Genomic DNA, 20,665 nt, shown 5'->3' with positions numbered 1-20,665 from the left:
GATAAGTCAGGGCAGTTTCTTTATTAGTGTTACTATGATACTGATGTTCAGTGAATAATGTTGATGTGATTGCAGGTAAATTGGCAGAATGAGGAGCAGCAAATCAAAAGAGGTGCCTTTACTAAATCCTAGGAACTCTCAAAGCAAGGATACTGTTCAAGGTATGATTTTCTTTTTTTTAACTGAATTTCATCCTTTGTTTAAGTCATATATATTAAATTCTGAGCTAATCAAGAAATGAAAATTATATATATGCTTTGATTTATAAAATTTTAATTTTATATAAATTTTAATTTTATATAATTTTAAAATTTATTTTTGATTTGAATATACAAGGTGCCTCACCTCACATTCTGTGATGAACTGTTTTATAAAGAAAAAAAATTATTTTTTGAAAAGAACCTGTACATGTAAAATTAGTTTTATACAATTTTTCAGAAATTCTGACTCAGTGACAATAAATGGTATAATACAGCTCCCAATACAGTTATAGACCGATAGTGTACAAATAACGAAAGAAATATTCTCGGGTAGGGGTTGTAGCTCGTTGGTAGAGCACTTGCCTAGCACGTGTGAGGCACTGGGTTCAATCCTCAGCACTACAAAATAAATAAATTAATAATAAATAAAATAAAGGTTGATTTAAAAATTAAAAAAAAAAGTATTCTCATTGAACTACTTTTTAAATCATGCATTAGAGATAACTTTAAGGCATGATTTTTAAGGGAGATCAACTGGAATACATCTGGAGGAAGATTATTGGAATTGTGAGGGACCTGGAAATCAAATCATATGGGAAGTGTTTGGAGAAAGTGAAAATATTTATTCTGGGAAAGGATGACTTGTGGGAAATATGTGGTTATTTGAAGGGCTGTTATCTGAAAGACTAAATAGATATTGCTGTCATTTCTACTGGTAGCTTGGAGTAGTTTTCTAATTTTTTTTACATTGTAGTATGAAATATAAATAAACAAGGAGGGACTGTATAGAGGGAAAAGAGGGGTGGGAGGGGTGGGGAGAAGGAAAAAAAATAACAGAATGAATCAAACACCATTACCCTATGTAAATGTATGATTACACAAATGGTATGCCTCTACTTCATGTACAAACAGAGAAACAAGATGTATCCCATTTGTTTACAATAAAAATAAATAAAAAAGAAATATAAACAAACAAAATTTTCTGTTTAGCTCATTGGGGTAAATCAAAGATATTGTTTATTTTTGGAGATGTCTGCTACAGGTATGGGTATTAGTCCAACTGTCCTAAGGAATAATGGTGTCAGTGTATAACTCTAAACTACATGTTGGAAAGCTTAACTTTTAGAGATGCTATTTAAGGAAAAAAAGCATAGTTTGGTTCAGTATAAGAAAGCACTTGCTGAGGATTGTTCTGCCTAACAAAGTGGTTCTCAAACTTTTGAGTGTATTTAGGAGCTTTTAAAATTAATGTTCTGAGGTCCACTTCAGAGCTTCTGATTGAGTAAATATCACTTTTTCCTGTAGATATGACCACACCGTGGGATGCACTTTCTCAGACCAAGGCTGCTGTAAGTAGTGTTTGCTTCTACTTTTTAATTTGTTTTAAAATTACTTTCCTGTTACGTTTGGATAGATTAGGATGTATTCAGTAGCACTTTTTTTGAAAGGAAAATACAGTTATGGTAAGAAGTTATATATTACACAATGAACATATTAAATAGTAGAGGAATAAACAAGACACTAAATATCAGGAGCACTAACCCTTGGCATATAAAATAAACTTGTGCTATTTACTCACCATTAGTCAAGTTGTTCATTTGGTATGTCAAAGATTTAAACAGAGAATTTGAAAAGATGGTAAGACTATGTCTATGTAGAAGGCTCATTGTCAGGGAGGAAGTGAAAGGAACCAGTTTTTCCTTGAACATTGAATGGACTGAGTTTGTGTGTGTGTGTGTGTGTGTGTGTGTGTGTGAGAGAGAGAGAGAGAGAGAGGAGAGAGAGAGAGAGAGAGAAACTGTTTTATCTCATATAGTGAAGAATAATGATTATGGACAACCTGTTCCCATTTGTGTTCTGCTCAATCTTGTCTGGGTTTTAGGAACTTAAGTATGGCAAGTGATCCTTAGTTCCAAACTTCAAAGGGAGACACGTCTATATCACTTGCTTTCTAGGGAAATAGTCTTCTAATATTCTTCTAACAGGCCCATTTCTGTTTTCTTTTGTATACCATCCGAATCACCTTTTTTTTTTTTTTTTGAGTATTTTTGTGGTATTTTCTGTCCTCTGATCTTAAGAACTCTTTTTTTTTTTTTTTTTTTTTTGAAATGAAAATGAAATCTGGAAATGATTCTAGATTTTTTTTTTTTGGTGGGGGGATTTACTGGGGATTGAACCCAGGGCCTTGTGCTTGCAAGGCAAGCACTCTACCAACTGACCTATATCCCCACCCCTGATTCCAGATTTTGAAGGTGAATCTGGAAGAGGTCCCAATGCAGGGTCAGATTTGGCAAAACTTCTTTTTACCTGAGCATTATATATTTATAATGTGGGAATAATTTTAGAGCTAATTCATAGCTAAACTAATGAGAGTTGTTTTTCAAAACTGTTAGGTATTTTTAAAGAATTTTTAAGGAGTGTAAGGGACTCATAAATAGGAGAAAAATCTTGATATAGAGATACTAGGGTTTTTCAATTTTTTATTTTTTTGCTACTGGGAATTGAACTCAAGGATACTTTCTCACTGAACTACTTTCTCAGCCCTTTTTATTTGTTATTTTTAGATAGGGTCTCCCTACATTGTCCATGCTGGCCTCAAACCTGTGATCCTCCTGTCTCAGTTTCCCAAGTGACTGGGATTATAGGCGTGCATCACTATGCCCCGGCTCTTAGAAATATTATGATGTAGATGATTATTCCAATTTTTTTAGTATATTACACTACAAAAATGTGAAAGAGGATAAATGAATTTCAATGATTTTAATTTTTTGTCTTTTCACATATTCTCCTATAAGCTTGAATACTCTACCAGACAGGAGAATATGGTCATTGAGAACATTGGTGGTTATACCAAAAGTGACTTATCTTGCAAAGTATTCTCAAAATCTGAAATCTACCCTGTGAATTTTGTCTTTATTATAAAACTTACTTTGTAGACATAGAACTGTAAAAAGTTTGTAGCTCTTTTTCAACAATTTCAGAATCATTTTTAATTTGCATTTGGTGGATTGTACATAATAGTAGAGTTCATTTGTACATGTGTACAACATAACAATAATGATGTGGTTAATTCTGTTTCCTAGTAATCCTCCTTTCTTCCTTGGTTCCCTTCCTCTATTCTGCTAGTCTCCTTCCTATTTTCATGAGATCCCCACCATCACCTTTTCTCCCTCATTTTTCTCTCTAGCTTCCACATAAGAGAAAACCTATGACCCTTGACTTTGAGTTTGTTTTGCTCATTTTAAAATTGGACTGTTCATCTTTTTTGTTATTGAGTTGTAGAGCTGTTTTTATACTCTGGATATCAATCCCTTATCAGATACATGATTTGCAAATATTTTCTCCCATTCTGTGGATTTTTTTATTTTGTTATCCTTATGTCTGTTGATGCATCATTGATTTTAATCTTCATGAAGACCAATTGATTTTTTTTCGTTTGTTGCTTATGTTTTTGGTGTCATATCCAAGAAATCATTTCTAAATCCATTGTCCTGAACTTTTTCCTTATGTTTTATTCTAAGCATTTTTTGGTTTTAGTAGCTCTTTTAATAGTCCTTAATTGCAGTCCTGTTAAACCATTCTTTCCTCACTTATGTATGTAAAATATACAACATACATTGCAAATGATTTGCCACATATAATACCAGATAATTTACTGCTTTAAAGAAACAGTTATACAGGGTGTGATAGTTTGTACCTATTATCCCAGCTCCTCAGGAAGCTGAGGCAGGAGGATCATAAGCTCAAGGCCAGGCTGGGCAATTTAGTAAGATTCTATCTCAAATTAAAAAATAAAAAGGACATGAGATGTAACTCAGTGGTAATCTTCAGTAGCATAAAAAATAAATAATTAAAAAATTATTCAGCATTATGAGTAGAAATTCTTTGAGGGTTGGGGTTGTAGCTTAGTGGTAGAGTACTTGCCTAGCATGTATGAGGCACTGGGTTCCATCCTCAGCAGCACATAAAAATAAATAAATAAAGGCATTGCATCCATCTACAACTAAAACTATTTTAAAAAAGGAACTCTTTAATAGTCTTCATAATATTTTTTATATTCTTGCTCTGATTCGGGGTGTATTACACCCAAAATATAGTTATAGAAGTAATAAGTAATAAAAGAAGCTAATATTACAGGAAAGCATTCCTGAGTTTTTTCTACTTTGGTGAAAGATATTAGGCAATAAAGTTTTAAATAATCTTGTAAATTGAAGGTAGCTGTATTATTTAAAATTAACTTAATGTGTTGTGATTGTATTTAAACTTTAGCTAAGACATATTGAAAACAAATTAGAAGTAGCCCCTACAAGTACAGCTGTGTTTGATTCTGTCATGGATGCCAAGAAATCTTCTGCAAGTGCTACCCGAAAAATAAGTAGAAAAGGTATGTATGAAGTTATTTCCAAAGACATAAATATATTAAATGTAAATTTTTATATTTTGTTGCAGTTTAATATTTTCTGAATAGTTCCATGTATTTGCTTGTTTTTTTCTTTCCTTTTTTTTTGTCAGAGACTATAACTCATTAGCATTTAATTTTTTTTCTTTGGTATTGAGTAATTTTGAAACAGCCTCATGTTCAGTGAAGGGAAAATGGTATTTTCATCATTTTTTGATAAGGGACTTTAGCATCATTGCATCACCTTTGATAGTGAGTTTTTAGTTTATAGTATAAAAATGCCATTCTGAGTTTTTGAGGTTATGTATGTCTTTTAAAAAAACTACATTAAAAAATTTACAGATATATTACTTTGGTTTCTTAATTGGTGGGCAAGTTCGTACTCTGTACATAAACTGCTTTTTTTTTAAACCTGTGAGTTTATTGGGTTTTATCTAATAGTTTTAAGTGAGTGAGAGCCATTCATAGAAAGGAGTTCTGTATGTAGATTTTTATTTTGCATTGTTTGCTCAGAATAGTCTTTATAAATTGAGTTACTATACTATTTTAATCCTAGCTTTTTCCATATCCTTATGTAATATCCAGTTAGAGATGTTAGAAATGACACTTACCTAAGTTATTTTTTAGATACTAGTCCAAGTCAGAGGCAGTCCTATTTTATGTCATATGCTCTCACAAATTTCTTTTTCCTTCAGATGGTAGATACCTGGATGATTCTTGGGTCAATGCTTCAACTTCCAAATCTTCTAAATCACGAAAAGAGAAATCTCGTAGTCCTCTCAGAGCTACCACCCTGGAGAGTAATGTGAAGAAAAATAATCGTGTGGAATTTCGTGAACCTTTGGTTTCCTACAGGTTAGCATTGGGGGATAAAAAAAGCAAACTAGAATTAGCCTATATATTTTCTTACTGGGAATGTGAGTTAGGTTATTGTTTTATTTTCTTGTCAGTGGCTCCTTTCTGCAATTTGGATGTTCAAGATTGATGAATGAATTTATTAACATAGTTTAGAAAACATTCAACTGATAAAATTATAGAATTTTTATTTATTTGAGGAATCCTTTACTAATAATTTAAATGCATACATGCTCTTAGTATGGCAAATAATAAGTAATAAACACTGGAACATATATTTCTTTGTTTCATTTATAACATTTTTGTATTTTAAAATGTCAGTAAATCAAGGAATTTCTTGATGGTTCTTGAAATTTAAGATAAAGAACTTGGGAAAGGAAGCGAATAATGAGTTCAATTTTTTATATATTACATTGATGCAGTTTTGAATTACCCAGGAGAAGGTATTCAGTAGCCTTTTGAAAATATGAGTAAGAAAGTATGTGGAGTGGTCAGGACTAAAAATGCAGATTTAAGAGTTGTTGCTTGTATTGAAGCAATAAAAATAGTATAAAAACATAGAGAAGTCCAGTTACTTAATCTAAGTAATAGTTCATGGTTTAGAAAAAGGAATAATGTGAAGAATAATCAGAGTTCAGAATCTCTTCATATACAAATTTTTTTCTTAACATAGAGATATTAAGCAACTTGCTTAGAAATATAATCACTACTTTAATTGAGATTGGGTTACTGACTATATTCTAATGTTCTTCTTGCAAAGAATAATAATTGGTATTTAAAATTGTGTAAAGTAAGAAAAAAATATTTCAGAATATAAGCTATGAGTAGACTGTCTTCCACCTAAAACTGTTTTATTACCTTCTGTATGGAACAATACCAAATCTGTTCCTTCTCTACTCCATTTTCTCAGCCAAGTTAATCTCTACTCCCATAATATTAGGTGACTACTCTGTGACAGCATTTTCACTTGACATTGTATTTGATTCTATACTTGCCTAGTTTGTTTTTGTACTAGGAATTGAACCCAGAGGCAATTTACTGCAAGGCTCCATCCTCAGCCCCCTTTTATTTTGAAACAGGGTCTTACTAAGTTTCCCAAGCTGGCCTCCAACTTGTGATCCTCCTGCCTTAGCCTCCCAAGTTGCTGAGATTTCAGGCATGCTCCACTGTGTCTAGTACTACAGCTGTCTTAAAGGGCATGAATCTCGTCTTATTCTCAAAGCATTAACTTAATGCCTGGCGTGTACTAAATATCCCATAATTTTTTTTTCTAACATAGTTAATATTTAATGAGTGAGTGAAAGTGAAATTATCCTTTGGTGTGTCAGTTTTCTTCTTTTGAGATTTAGAGATGTTACCTATCATTTTATGCTTTATTTTCTAACTGTGCTAATTTTAAGCCTAAGTAATTTTAGCTGTGAATTGTTGCGGTCTGGTCAAGATAATGAAAATAATTGCAGTTAGTCTTGGTTTCTGATGGCAGGTATAGGACTTATTTCTTAACCCCATTTTGTTCAGTAATCAACCACTCCACACAGGCTCTAAAGTTTTTTGGGTCATGGGTCCCTTTGAGAATCTGATGAGAACTGTAGACTATCTCCTTAGAAAAATATACATGTTCATACATTCACAGTAGTCCTAATTATCACATTATGTTGTATTATAGTCATGACTTTAAGAATTTTTTAAAAATATTTTTTAGTTGTAGATAGACACAATACTTTTATTTTACTTATTTTTATGTGGTGCTGAGTATTACCACCCAGTGCCTCACACATGCTAGGCGAGCACTCTATCGCTGAGCCACAACCTCAGCCCCAAGAATTTTTGTATTTAAAATTTTATACCTTCACAGTGCCATACAATAGCACTGTAAATGTAAACCACAAATGTAGTTATATGCAAAAAAAGATGTTTTGCACTTCCAAGTCTTTTAATCCAGTATGCAACTTACATTTCAATACCTCTCAATTTGGATTGGCCATATATTATTTCTTCAGTTTCCATGAGGCTAATGGCTACTGCTTCAGACATTGCAGGTCCAGACTGTTGTTATGTCTATTTAATGTTCATTGTTTTTTTTTTTTTTTTTTTCATGATTCATGTACTCCTTTCATTGCTGAGTCCTGTTTGTCTTCATTAACCATGTTTTTAAATATACTGGTTTCCTAAAACAAAGCTTATTAGAATGATGTGTAAAATAAAAGTCTTTGTAGGAAGACTTGGGGCTGTTTTTATGAACAGAGAATATGAACTTTGTGCTGTGTACTTTGGCTCTACCTAGTCTTCCTTGCTTACTCTTGAGTTTCTAGATGTGCTTTATCTAGTTTAAAGCTGCCAAAAAGTACTCTGTGATAAGAGAGGTTTACTAGCCACATTTATTTGGAGGAAAATATTTATCATACTTTTATGATACTCCCAATATATGTAGTAATTTGGTACATCATTTAGAAGTTACACATATGAAATACTAGTATTTGAGAATTTTTGTTCCTGGTGCTTAAGATGTCAGAGGAATAAATCACACATATTGGTAACAGATACCAAATAAATACCCAAAGTTAGATTGTAATCTTGTTTTCTTGGAATTCTTAAGGAAACCTCTCCACACACATTTTACATATTTTTTGTTGTGAAATCTGTACACTGTTTATCATTTAAATTGAGAACACTGAGTCTTAATGTTAGTAATGTTTATTGTACTGTTTTTAACTTCCTAGACTTTCTAAGCTTTTTTACTGTAATTTTTTTATTGACCTCTAATGTTAGCTTAACATTCTTCATTCAGTTTGTTTGACTGGTTTTTCAATTCTTACTAAGGATTAAAAGAAAGGTTTTTAAAATTGACAAAAATCTTTTATACCTATGGCATGCAACCTGTTGTTTTGATATATATATGTGTGTTATAGAATTGCTAAGTCCAGCTTTTTAACATGAATTACCTCATATACTTGTTGTATTTTTGTGGCAAAAGCCTTTGAAATCTACTCTTAGCAATTTTCAAATCTACAGTGTATTTTTTTTTGTTATTGACTAAAGTCACAAAGCATATTATTTTTTATTACAGGGAAGTCCATGGTGCATCTTCCAACTTAAGTCCCAGCCATCTGGAGTTAAAGCATGTATATTGTGTAGATGTTAATGAAGAAAAGGCTGAGAGTGGGAACCGAATGATATGCAATCAAGAACGGAATGTACATTGCTGTGACTTTGAGAGTTCCCAGTCATCTATCATCAATGATACAGTTGTAAGATTTTTAAATGATCAACCAGCAATTGATACATTGCACAATTCGGAGTGTTTGATTAAGATGGGAACTTCTATAAGAGCTGAAGAAGAAATGCCTAATAGAGCAAAAGGAAATGAGAACAGTTCAAAGCTTTCTGTGAATAACATGGGCCATGACATTGATCCAAAAATGTTACGGCTAAGTGACTCTTCTCCATCCTCTACTAGTACTTCTAATTCCCAAAGATTAGATATTTTAAAGCGGCGACAACATGACATCAAACTGGAAAAACTCAAGGAACGGATTAGGAAACAGTGGGAACACTCAGAAGAAATGAATGGCCGGGGCCAGAATTTGGGTCATATTGATCATCCCGTAATGGTTGTTAATGTTGATAGCTCAGTGACCACAAAAGTCAGGAAAGTGGCAACAGCACCACCTGCTCCAACATATAAAGGTTTGTAATTAGTCTTCACATCCTTGTCTCTCTTCCTGTCCTCTTTTTCCCCTTTTTTCCTAGGATGTATTTGAGGAGAAATGATCATCTTTAGAACAGGGTGGAAACCTCAAATGAGCTGATTTGTTAGTTTTGCTTTGCTCTGACCAAAACACCTGACAAGAGCAACTTAGAGGCAGAAAAGTTTATTTTGGCTCACAGTTTCAGAGGTTTAGTTCTTGGTTGGCCAATCCATTGCTCTGGGCCTAAGGTGAGTCAACATCATGGCAAAAGTGTGTAGTGGAGGAATTCAGCTCATGGCAACTAGGAAGCAGAGAGAAAGGAGGAGGAGCTGGGACAAGATAAAACCCCCAAGGGCACACCCCACATGGCCCACCCCCTCAAACCACACCCCACCTGTCTACAGTTACTACCTAGTTAGTCCTTTCAGATTATTAATCCATCAAATGAATTAATCCAAGTAGATTGATCTAGCCTTAATCCACTGATTTAGATCACATCTCTCATAATCTAATTATTTCACCTCCTACATTAACACTGGAGCCTTTAGGGGGATTCCTTCATTTTGAAACCATAATAATTGAATAAGAAATTATTTTAAGGTACATGTTAAAAATGTGGATTCCTAGATCCTTCATTGGACCTACGTCAGAATTTCTGGGGATGTGGCCCAGAATTGGAATTTTTAACAGATTCTATAATGGATTCTTAGAGATTGAGACCTATATGAATGTTTAATACGTTGTGCAAAAAAGGAAATAAGGATTAGTACTACTCTCAGAAAACTGAAAACTTATTCAGCTCTTATTCTGCCATTATTTTTGAATTTATTAGGAATTATTTCAAAAGTAATTTTTTAAAAAAGGCAATTTCCAGTGAATGTTTGGATACAAATTGATCTTTTTGAATTTATTTAGAATTTTTTATATAAAGTATACAACAAGAAGCTTTGCTATACATGCACACTGTGAAATGATTATTACAGCTAGGCAAATTAATATATCCATCACCTCACAGTTCCCTTTCGTGTATATGTGTATGATAAGAGCACCTAAAATCTACTGTTTCAGCAAATTTCATTAGAATACAGGATGATTAACTGTAGTTTTCATGCTGGTACTTTATACTTAACATAAATGTAATTTTATATCCTTTGTATCCATTTCTCTATATCATAAGTATATTGCTGTAACTAATGAGCTTTTCATTTAAGTATACTTAAACCTACCCCACTGCCCAAACCTCTACCTAATTCCTGGCTTTTAAAACTTTTGAAAACTTTCAGTTTTTAATTGCAGATCCTGTCGTTATTTTAACCTTTGAGTTTTGCTGCAAAGGGTTTTTCTTCCATATTTAAGGAAAACATTTATATTAGATTTATGCCAGAATTGATATATTTTTGTTGAGAAAATGCTTTTCAGGGTTAATTTCTTTTATAACCAACAAAAATTTTTTATATATGGTAGTTTAAAGGAATGTTGTTTTTCTTTTTTTATGTTTTTGTTCCTTAAATTATTTTCATCCATGGAAAGTTTTTAATGCATAATTGAGTTCTTGATCTTTGTAGTTCATGTTAGACTTTTATCATTAAAACTTTTGCCATCATAGCTTTTCTCTCATGGTACTTTTTTCAAGTTCAGTTTTTGTAGATAAATGTAGGCAGATCAAAATATTGTTAAGTTTTTTTATTCTATTAATTTTGTCATTAATAAACTATGGCAATTTTTGCTATAGTCAATTTTGTTTGTATTTTTTTTTTTTTTTTAACCAAGTCTAAGTTATCTCTGACAAGTTTTGCAGGTTTTTTTTTTTTTTTTTTTTTTGTAGTTCTAAAGTGTCACAGTCATTTTTTCCTCTGGAACAAGTATCACTATTTATCATTTTAGTGGTTATCTGTTTTGTGTTGCTTACTGTATTTTGCTAGTGGTACTCATTGTGAATTAAAAATAGATAATTTGCATTTCATTCTAGCTAATTGTGAAATTTGTGACCAAACTCACTTTAGAATACTGAAGAATTGTTCTGTTGACCTCCATATTCCTTCTAATTATTTGTGTAACACATTCACACTGTTGGCAGAACAAATAGCAAATGGTGGGTCAAAATGTTCTTGTTAGTTCTGAAGTAGTGATTACCCCAAATCTTTGCAGTGTTTTTATGTCAGCCTCGTTAAATGTAGATTATATATTTAATGCTTATTCATTCTTCTGGTGATAGTTCTGAAATACTAAAGGTTAGTCCACTAAAGCAGAGTTAAGATAACTGATTTGAATTTATATTTTATTTAATGATTGACCTAAAGGTTAAAAATCCTAAAGAACTAAACAAAATAATGAATGTAACCTTTTTTTAGTTGTTGCAGGCTTCTCCAAATTCCTTTTACTGCTGGTTTAACATGCTAAGTTTTCATATGAAAGTGTTTTATGAATACAACTTCTAGGCAACTTTATGAAATGTACTAGACATTTAAGAAATCATTATAGAATATGGTTTCCAATAACCTGATTGAGGGGTTTGTTTCCCCAACAGTGAAGAACTATTTGTCAATATCTTGGTAGTGTAATTTATAAGCATCTTAAAATACTGTATTCTAAGGTGACATTTTAATTTCATTCATTCAAATACATAATACATTGACTTGGTTTATAGTATACAACAGTGAAAAATTTACTTTGAAAAGCTTTGTCACTCTTATGCTACAACCACATTTCTGGAGGTTACTTGTGTTAACAATTTGTATATCATCCCAGAGAAAATGTTTGCATACACAGGCAATTTTTGTATTTTGTGCATGTATTTTCTTCCTCTTTTTATACAATTCTAGCGTACTAATTCCATTCTGCACTTTTGATTTTTCATTTTGTTAAAATAAGAAGTCATGAAAAAAAAAAGGAGTTGTGAGAAGTATTCTGTAATTTTTCCAAAAAATTGAAGTGATGATCACACGGTGCTTATGTGATCATATAAGAAAAACTTTCATATATTATACTTAGTTTTTGGTATATCTTTGTCTTTCTGGTATAAATACCAAAGAAGGTAAAGACCCTATCTTGATCATCGTACCAGAGCCTGGTACAATGTCATGGACATAAGTAAGTACATAGTATATTTTTTATTTTATTCATTAAATTCAACCAGTAGGAAAAAAGTGGACAAAGAATTGGAAATAATCCAAAATACTCCAAAATCTGAAACTTTAGGAATGCTAACCTGGTGCCATATGTGGAAAATTTCATACCTAACGTTATGGATAGGTTACAGTCAAAGTGCAGTTGTACCATACAGTGTATTCAGAGTCCCCAAGGGAGAGAAGACCCTACCAGCCCTTGAGCCATGATGTCTTCGCCATGCATGCCAAGGTTCTACCACACAGGATAATAGAATGGCCCATGATGGATTGGACGTCCTAATGGCAGTTCCCCTTGATGATCTACATGGGGCCAAGGCCCAGAAGTACTACTCATTTTTTGCTTATTCTGTGGTGTAAAGGTATTGCTGGAAATGTAAAAAAGCCCTGCAGATACCCTTATGGGTAACAGTTATTTAAAAAAGAGGAAGCATTTCTGTTTTATCAGTACAGAAAGTCAGACGACGGTAACGTGAGCCTGAAACATCTTACAGTAGAGTATGGTGTTGGAATGAGCACCACACCGGGCCTGAAGAAACAGAAAAATAAACGGTTGAAGTTTGGTGCTGAAAGCAGTGAACAGAAGTTAATAAAAAATAGAAAAACACAACATCAATCTTAATGTGAAGTACTTGATTGTATTTTGAAAGTGGGTCTGTCAGCATCTTAGTGGACCCAGACCTCTTAATGGTATGCCAATCCTGAAACAAGCATAGATCTATCCCAGTGAACTGAAATTGAAGGAGCTGTGAATATTTAAGAAGCTGGTTGCAGACATTAAGAAAAGACTCAGCAATAAATCTTTTTAAGGATTTGTGGTGATAAAGCGTCTGCTGATTATGAAGTAGCAGAGAAATTCATTGACTGGTTTGCCCAGGTCATTGCTGGTGAAAATCCAATGGCAGTGCAAGTCCATACTATAGGTGAAACATCACTGTTTTTGTGTTATTGCCCCAGAAAGACATTGACTATGGCTAATAAGACAGGAATTAAGGATGCCAAGGACAGAGAAACTGTGCCAGGATATGCTAATGCAGCAGGCACACATAAATGTAAATGTGCTCTGATAGGCAATAGCTTGCATCCTCACTGTTTTAAAGGAGTGAATATCATACCAGACTGCTATAATAAAAAGTCATGGATTACCAGGGATGTCTTTTCTGTTTAGTTTCACATATATTTGTACCAGCAACTTGTGTTCACTGTTAGGAAGTTAGATTGGCTCTTTTTTTTTTTTTTTTTTTTTTTTTTTTTTTTGTAGTGCTGGGGATTGAACCCAGGGCCTTGTGCTTGTAAGGCAAGCACTCTACCAACTGAGCTATCTCCCCAGCCCACTGGATTGGCTCTTAACTGCAAGCTTTTTGTTATTCCTTAACTACTGTTCATCCTCCAGCTGAAGTTTTCAGTGCTTATTGACTGGCGAGTGGGTAACCCAGTGGTAGAGCAATTGATTGGCACACATGAGGCATAGGTTTGATCCTTAGGACTCTTCCCCAAAACACCAAAATGATGTTTATAGCGTATACTTTCCCTCAAATGTGACTTCCTTAATTCAGCCATGTGACTAGTTGTCCGTAAATCTATGAAGAGTGAGTATAAAATCTATTTAAGTATTTATTTATGATACTAGAGATTGAACCCAGGGGTGCTCTACTGTTGAGCTACATCCCCATCCCTTTTTATGTTTTGAGATAGTCTCTTGCTAAGTTGCTAAGACTGGTCTTAAACTTTCAGTCTTGTTTCAGACTCATAAGTTGCTAGGATTACAGTTGTGTGCTACCACACCCAGCTAAAAACCCTTTTTTGAGTGGTATACTAGCAGCAGTGAACAGAGGTGTGGATGTGGAAGGTTTTAAAAGAAGTTTAACAGGAAGGATGCCATGTATTGCTGTTGTCACCACTTGGAACACAGTGATGACTGAGGACACAGTGTGCAATGCCTGTCATAACTTCTGGCCTGCAACTATATTCAGCTATGCTAATGAGCAAGGTTGTGGATTTGTCGAATTCTGATTGTCAAGTGATCAAAAAAGATGTCAGACCTCTTTACATAATGCAGAAAATATACCTTGAGTTCATCAGTTACCTGAAAGAAATGGGTCTCAAAGTTTTTAATTCCCATAATGAGCCAGGCACAGTGATACATGCCTGTAATCCCCCTGTTTGGGAGGCTGAGACTGAAGGATTTCAAGTTCAAAGCCAGCCTCAGTAACTTAGAGAGGCTCTATCTCAAAGTTAAAAAAAAAAAAAAAAAAAAAAAAAAGGGCTGGGGCTGTAGCTCAGTGGCAGAATGCTTGCCTAGCACATGCAAGACACTGGGTTCCATCCTTAGCACCATAAAAATAAACAAATAAAATAAAGGCATGCTGTTCGTCTACAACGAACAACAAAGATTTTAAAAATATACATAAATAAAAAGGGCTGGGGATATAGCTCAGTGATAAAGTGCCCCTGGGTTAAATCCCCAGTACCAAAAAAAGAGAAAAAGAGTAAGTGCTGATAAAGAGGATGCACTTATTTGAAATAACTGGAACTGGTTTTGATTAAGATGATTGCAGTAATAGTGATAATGAAGATGACCTTTTTAACACGGTAGCAAAAATGCTTATAGATGACATAGTGAATGTGTTCAATGGACTTGTTGAAAGACTTCAAAAAATCATGTCAGTTTACAAAATCGTAAGAGAAACGTCTAAGACAAAAGCTGTTGTTAAGGTAGATGACTGTAAAGAAAATATTTTTAAAAGTCTTCCATAGAAATGCCACTTCATGGGGCTGGGGAGATAGCTCAGTTGGTAGAGTGCTTGCCTTGTAAGAACAAGGCCCTGGGTTCGATCCCCAGCACCCAAAAAAAAAAAAGAAATGCCACTTCATTCCTAGAAGATCCACTTCCTAGTTCCTGAATTGCTTCTGATGTTTCTTCTCATCTTTAAAAAAAAAAAAAAAAAATTTCTTTAATATTGTATAGTAACCATTCAATCAAGACACATCATATAGGTATACTGAAAGCTGCCATTGGTTACTGTCACTGGCTTAACAACTGATACAAAGACTCTGATGATGGTCTTGTACTGCTTAGTTACATGAGCACACTTTTTCCACAGTTTTAAGTTATGCAGTTATGGTATGTCACAGTTTTAGTGGTGTTTACTGTTAAATACTTGTGTATTTATTATTATTCTGTCTGGGGTTGTAACTTAAGGGTAGAGTGCTAGCCTAGCTTTCATGAGCACTGGATTCAATTCTTGGCATTGCATGTAAATAAATAAAATAAAAGTCCTTTGACAATTAAAAAAATTTTTAAAAAAAGAAAATGATTACTCATTGGTGGCATATAAATTCAGCATTGGGAATAATGGTGATGCTAAATAAGCACCGATTGTCTACATGAGTGGCTGAAGTAGTGACACCTTTGCTTTCTTTTTTTTTAGACTTCATGTATTTTTTTAATTAATTTGTTTCTTTTTAGATATACAAGATAGTAGGGGAGTAGAGTGTGTTTTGACATACATACATGGAATATAACTTCCTTTTCTTGTGGTCATGCATGATGTGGAGTTAAATTGGTTGTGTATTCATATATGAACATAGAAAAGTTATGTTCAGTTCAGTCTTTTGTTCCTGTTCCCTGCTTTTCTTCCTTCCTTTCATTCCTCTTTGTCTACTCCAATGAACTTGACATCTTTGCTTTCTGATGCTTCAATATGCACCAATTTTGTTTTATGCACAAAGTTATTTAAAACATATTGTATAAATGTACCTTCAGGCTATGTGTAAAAAAGTATATGAAACATAAATCAGTTTCACATTTAGACTTGAGTTTCACTGAGATATCTTATTGTGTATGTGCAAATGTTCCAAGTCCCAAAAAATTCAAAATCAGAAACACTTCTGTTCCCAAGCATTTTGGTTAAGAGATACTCAGTCTGTACACTGTAATTTGATATAATACAGTGCTTTCATCAATTTTTTTACTCCATCCTAATTTTTACATTGATTTAATTCTACAAATATTCATTTGTTCCCAATTTTTTGATAAGTTGAGCCTATCTTAAAATATAAATATACTATTTTGGTTATTATTCAAATTCATTATTATTTTGCAAAATACTGTTCAAGGTTCAGCATATATCTTTAATAGTGGTAAATCTGAAAACCAGAATGATAATTGCTAGGAAATAGCACATGTATAATGTTTCTTGAGAAATTGAGCCTGTATATGTTAAAGACCTGTTTTCCACACTTTGGATACATTTTGCCTGTGTAGACAGCAGCTTACCTATTTGTTCAGTAGCAATTAATGCCTGTCTTTGAAGACCAGAGGAATGAGTAGTGCTGTCTCTCTCAATCTTGAGAAGGATAGTTTATCTCTCTATTGTCCATAATTTATGATTGGCATTCTTTTATAAGTAAATCTAGTTCTTCTAGTCTTTTTGGGTAAATGTATATTGAAGCTTATTTTTTCCAAATGGTATTTGTCAGCACATTATGTAATAGCTAATTATGTATTCCTCTTTTAAAAGCTTATAAAGGTGCTCAGCATCATTAGTTATTAGGTAAATGCAAATCACATGTATATTGGGATGTTACTTTATGTCTGTTACAGTTGCTCTAGTAAAAAAAGACAGACAGTAATAAGCATTGGGAAGGATGTAGCGATATTAGAATCCTTACACATTGCTGGTGAGAATGCAAAATGGTGCTATTCCTTTAGCGAGCAGTTTAGCTGTTCCTCAGAAGTTAACTGCATAGTTACCACGACCTAGTACTTAGTTCCTACATATAAAACCCAAGGGAACAGAACATGTCTACACAAAAACTTGTACAAGAATGTCCATAGTGGTGTTATTCATAATAACCCCAAAGTAGAAACAACCCCAGTGTCTTATCAGTTGATGAACGGATAACAAAATGTCATGTCCATACAATGAAGTATCACTTGGCACTAAAAAGGAATAAAGCCTTGACACATGTTATATACTATTTTTTAAATTTTTTTTTTAGATGTTGATAGACCTTTATTTTATTCATTCATTTATATGTGGTGCTGAGGATCGAACCCAGTGCCTCACACATGCCAGGCAAGCGCTCTACCACTGAGCCACAACCCCAGCCCCAACACATGTTATATACTATTGAACCTCGAAACATGCTAAGTTGGATACAAAAGAGCACACATATGATTCCATGTGAAATGTCCAGAATGGGCAAATCCACAAAGATAGTAGATTGGTAATTGCCAGGGATGGAAGAGGTCATGTGACAAATGACTGCTAAAGGTACAGGGTTTGTTTTCAATGAAATACTCTGGAATGAGATGATTATATAACTTTGTGAATATACTAAAACCTTGGAGATATACACTTTAAAAGAGTGAATTTTATGTCATTCAAAAAAATATGCTCAACAAAACTTATATTTTGTTAAGAATTTTGATAAGAATATTCTGTATTACTGATATATATTAGGTTTCAACCCTTCAGAGACCAAGATTCGAACTCCTGATGGGAAAGTATGGCAAGAGGCTGAATTTCAAAACATGAGTAGAGAACTGTACCGAGATTTAGCACTTCACTTTGCAGGTGAGAGTCGAGCTTTTTTATGGTTTGAGTATTTTATCATGCATACCATCTAATTAATAATATTTAAACATGAAATTGTCACCCAACTAAAGATTTTCCCTTTTCTAACTGTGTTATATTTAATGTAGTAGTGGTTTGAGTTAAAAGACTCCCTCAGCCTCTAGACTCTGCTCCAGGGTTAAAATTAGCCTACATGACTAATGAATGAGACAGGCTATTTTTAAACTGAGGGACTTTGGGAATCAGGACCGCCTGATGTGGAGGAAGCATAAGAGAGTCTACTTGACATTTACTTCTCGTAGCCTTCTGAGATCTTTGAAGTGGTCAGTAATTTGGCAGTCAGATGCAGAAAGAAAATAAGCATTATAGGGAGAGAATAATGTTAGAGAATTGGAAATAGACACCTATGGAAGACTGGAAGTGGGAAATAGGAAGGTTATAGTCATAATGTTGCTACTTGTTGAATACCTATTATGACTGGCAAAATACTAAGTGCTTAATCTTGTGTATTTCTTAGAGTTGAGGAAGTGGAGGCTCAGAATAATTTTCCCAGGGTTGCATGGTTCTGTCAGCATTTCCCAGATTCTGTTAAACCACATCTTCCTCCGTTTTCTCTACCCCCAGCCTGTGTGTCATAGCTCATTTGTTTCAAGAGAGAATCAACAGATCATATTCAGTGTCTTGAATAAATTGCTCTATTTTGATATTGGGGGGGGGGAAGAATTGAAACCAAGACTCAAAACCAACTTCGTCTGATTCTAAATCCTGAGGAGTTTCTAGTAAGCCCTCATAGAGATTGCACTAATACGTTTTGTGGCATTGAGTATACAGTCCAAATTTCTTGCTTTAATTAACTAGAGCACTGCATTCAGAAAACAATTTCTCACATGGAGAGATGAGCAAAGATTTTGGAATCAACAATAATTCAAATTCTGACTGCCACTTACTGGCTGTTTCTGCCAACTATGTTACATACCTTTCTTCCTTGGTTTTCTCATCTCGATAAAGGAGTAATAACAATACATGTCATAGGACAGTATCATGATAGAAAAGTGGAATATGTCAAGAACTCTTAAAGAGGTCTATCTATAATTAATACTCATCTCTTGTTATAGTGGGTGGGTGAACTCAGTGTTCCTAGGTAAGACCAACACATCTACTTGTGTTTTAGATTGCATTTGTTCTTTGTACTTGAGAACATTGCTTCCAGCCAGGTGTGGTTGTGTACACCTGTAATCCCAGTGACTCAGGAGGCTGAGGCAGGAGGATCACAGGTTGAAGGCCAGCCTCAGCAACTTAGTGAGTTCCTTAGCAACTTGGTGAGACCCTGTCTCCAAAAAAAAAGGACTGGGGATGTGGCTTAGTGGTAAGTACCCCAGGGTTCAGTCCTCAGTATCAAAAAAAATAAAATAAAAAAAAAATAAATTCCACCCTGTTTTTTTCCTTTTCATCATCAGTTTTCCCTTTCTACCAGGTCATTCCCATTGACATACTGTTTGTTTACATGCTATTATATCAGCTTTACTTCTCTCCAGTCACTGTCATGTTTCTTCCTTCTATTAACAGTAAAACTGCAAAAAGTTGCCTTCTACTCATTGTCTCCAATTTCTCTTCTCCCTTTCTTAATCTTTTGTCTTAGGTATTTGCCATTATTTCATTGTGGGATACTCTTCTCAAGACAATGTGACTTTCACATTGTAAAATGCAGTATTTAATACTCATCTGTCAGTCTTGAGCTGTCAGCATTTGACATGATTGATCACTTCTTCCTTGATAGTCTTCCGTTGATATCTAGGATTTCATAAGTACCTGATTTTCCTCCTATGTGTAGCTAGCTGCTCCTTTTCCAGTTTTTTTTTTTTTTTCCTAATCTGCTCCCTCATCTTTAAACATTGGCATGCCTTGGTCTCAATCCCTGGTACTCGTGCTCTTCTTTTCTTTCTCCTTCTTTCATGTGCACTCTCATTTTATTTATCTATATATACCTATTAGGCAAGCTTAACCAGTCTTGGGCATTTATTCTGTGTTGCTAAATGATTCCCAGATTTGTCTCTAGCCCAGACCTCCCCCTTAACTCAAACTCTTATCCAACTGGTAACTCCACATCTCCCCTTGAATATATAAAAGAGGTTTCTCAAGCCTAATATATCCAAAATAAAGCTTATAAACCAACTCATTTGGATCATGATTCTTCCCTTAAACTTGCTACTCTGACATTCCAGTTCAGTTAATTTTGTTCTTCTAACAGTTCAGACCCTAAATCTTGGGTCTACCTTGATCCATCCCCTTCTTGTTTCTTTCATACTTTATATTGTCCAAAATAAATGTATGTATATATATGCGTGCACGTGAGCGTGTGTGTGTGTGTGTGTATAACACATGTAAAACATTTATAAAATACACATACGTACACACTTCACTCACTACCATCTAGATCAAGCAACCATCAGTTTCTTGATCTCTTGCCTGAATTACTACAATAGTCTTCCAACTAGTCTCTTTACCTCCCCCTTCTAATCAGTCTGTTCTCATCATAACTGGTAGAATAAGATTAAGTTTTAGTTTAAATCATGTCACTCCTTTATTCAGAATCTTTCAACATCTTCCCTCCACTTTTGAGCACAACTGACATTCTTACAGTGACTTGTAAAACCCTGTCTGATCTGGCTCTCAGTTTATGTCTCTGATCACGCTCTTGTTTCTCTCTCTCTCTCTCTCTCTCTCTCTCTTATTTATTTATTTTTGTTGTTGTTTTTTATTTCAGTTACACTGGCCTCCTTGCTCATTCTTAGACACTAGGTTTACCTCCTGCCCT

General features: G+C 34.0%; 1 protein-coding gene across 7 annotated transcripts in view; it reads left to right on the top strand.

Annotated features, from left to right (window-relative positions):
• The window catches only part of CEP350 (centrosomal protein 350), a 140,552-nt gene that overhangs the window by 17,136 nt on the left and 102,751 nt on the right, over positions 1–20,665 (top strand). For 6 of the 7 annotated variants that reach the window (XM_079105904.1, XM_079105903.1, XM_079105898.1 and 3 more), the window contains 6 exons: positions 76–161; positions 1,506–1,549; positions 4,470–4,584; positions 5,295–5,454; positions 8,522–9,141; positions 17,737–17,850. In XM_079105904.1, the coding sequence (XP_078962030.1) occupies positions 89–161; positions 1,506–1,549; positions 4,470–4,584; positions 5,295–5,454; positions 8,522–9,141; positions 17,737–17,850 (1,126 nt within the window). In that variant the 5' untranslated portion in view covers positions 76–88. The remainder of the gene's footprint in view (positions 1–75; positions 162–1,505; positions 1,550–4,469; positions 4,585–5,294; positions 5,455–8,521; positions 9,142–17,736; positions 17,851–20,665) is intronic. The other variant, XM_079105902.1, reaches the window with a different exon arrangement.

Source organism: Sciurus vulgaris (genome assembly GCF_902686455.1).
Source record: "Sciurus vulgaris genome assembly, chromosome: 12".
Classification (NCBI taxonomy): Eukaryota; Metazoa; Chordata; class Mammalia; order Rodentia; family Sciuridae; genus Sciurus; species Sciurus vulgaris.
This window is presented reverse-complemented; position numbering and strand designations above follow the sequence as displayed.